A 1,962-nucleotide genomic window follows, 5' to 3' on the forward strand; every position below is an offset into this window, starting at 1 on the left:
GCTCGGCTACCCGAGCGCTCGGGGCAGCGTCCTCGGGGGCTTTCCCTGCTGGCCTCGGGCAGGTGTCCCTCTCGGTGTGAGTTAGCTGAGGCCTCATGGCGACACTGGCACCTGAGAGGGAAATGCTGGAGCCGCTGCGGTAACCCCCGCAGAGTCTGTCCCTTTTTGGTAACAGCTGCTTACAAAGCATGACTTGTCTTCCTACTGCATTCTGGATCAGCAAAGTGCAGAATTAATTACTGCTGAATCATAACAGAGTCTTATACAACGGAATGCAAGTTAACTTGCGTAAGAAGAAGCAACTTCAGTGATACTGATACAGCTTCTATGTGCTAATGTAGTCTTCCTAAGCAGTTGCTCGCAACATCTTGGTTTTGAGTTCTCCGGACTGTCATTTAATGAGTTACGGAAGTCACTGGGTCTCATATTTCCCTTTTTTTGGACAATGTTAAATATGATTGCTTAAGATATATCTCTTGTTTTATAGTGTTAATATATATTGAGTGTAGCGGTGTGGTAAATCTAAAATAAGTGTTTATCTATGCAGAATGGAGACTGATTGCAATCCTATGGAGCTGCCCAGTAATACGGGGTTTGAGGAGGATTCAGATTATAGAGACTTCGAAGGAACAGATGTGAAAGATATGAGGCTGGAAGCCGAAGCTGTTGTGAACGATGTTCTCTTCGCTGTCAGCAACATGTTTGTCTCAAAAACCCTTCCCTGTGCAGAGGATGTGGCATATATCAATGTGGAAACCAGGGAAAGAAACAGATACTGCCTGGAGCTCACCGAAGCAGGACTTAGGGTAAACTAATTTGTTTGTAATTTCTTATGCCTCTTTGTTTTGAACGATGATCATGTTCAAAAGGTCCTTAGAAAAATACTTCAGTGACACAAAAACAGCATACATATTCCTCTTGTACTTTTATGAAAGCCTGTTTTACATGTTTTCTCCTAGAAAGTGGAACTTTAGTTAATTCCAACAAAGCAAGAAGGGAAGTTGATGAAAACATAGGTGTTTGAGACACAAAATTGTGAAGAATGAAGCAGCAATTTGTTACAGGCATGTCAGTCTTTGGGTTTCTCAGGTACCCACATAAGTCAGTAATACAGCATATATACAACTCCTTTTTACACCATATGTATTTTTTTGTGCTAACAGATGTTAAGACTTCCTTTCAAAGGTCATAATGATAGATTTTACCTTTTGTCCAAAACTCAGAATAGTAGCAATTGAAACTGTCTAAATACTGTATTACCACTAAGCCAAATAGTAGAAAGCAGAGATTGTGATTTAAATCCAGTATCTTTTGTTCTCACATTACTGTACTACCCTGACTGGCAAAGTTAAACGTTGTGATACCTGTTTCCTATTGCAAGGTGTTCCCAATCACAGAAATTTAACTAGTGATTTCTTTGTTGCAGGTAGTAGCTTATGATTTTGATCAGACTGATGACAGATTGCAAACTCCATACCATGAAACTGTCTACTCCTTATTGGACTCTCTCAGCCCTGCATACCGAGAGGTGTTTGGAAATGCACTACTACAAAGACTAGAAGCATTGAAGAAAGATAGTCAGTCGTGATTTACCCAGAAGTGAGGAAGATTTAATGCTAGAAGGAATTCTTAGTATGAGGCACTGAGATCTTTCTTACGAGCATAATCACAAACATTTTAAATTTCTTTTCTTGCATTAAAATCTAATTCATGCTAGTACTACTCCGTAACATATTGCTACAGTGAATTTGTGTATATCACAATGCTTTTAAAAGCCATTTTGATAAATTGTAGAATTAATAATCTTTTTTGTTTTCTTTTTAGTTGTAGGTGAGCAAGGAAGTTTGCTTCTTACAACACCCAAAAAACTTGGTCTCTTTTCAAAGTGTTACTGTCCAAAACCCTAAAAAAATATATAGGGACTGAATGTTATATATATAAATAGTAATTTGTTTTATGTGT

The 1,962-nt window shown here is 38.6% G+C and overlaps 1 protein-coding gene across 1 annotated transcript; it reads left to right on the forward strand.

The window, feature by feature from the left end:
- The first annotated feature begins 548 nt into the window (after positions 1-548).
- Positions 549-1,588, forward strand: GSKIP (GSK3B interacting protein). The gene is made up of 2 exons (XM_010285668.1): positions 549-806; positions 1,427-1,588. Exons 1-2 carry the CDS (start codon positions 549-551, stop codon positions 1,586-1,588), a joined length of 420 nt encoding a protein of 139 aa, XP_010283970.1.
- The last annotated feature ends 374 nt before the right edge of the window (positions 1,589-1,962 follow it).

This window comes from Phaethon lepturus, unplaced genomic scaffold (assembly GCF_000687285.1).
Source record: "Phaethon lepturus isolate BGI_N335 unplaced genomic scaffold, ASM68728v1 Scaffold51364, whole genome shotgun sequence".
Classification (NCBI taxonomy): domain Eukaryota; kingdom Metazoa; phylum Chordata; class Aves; order Phaethontiformes; family Phaethontidae; genus Phaethon; species Phaethon lepturus.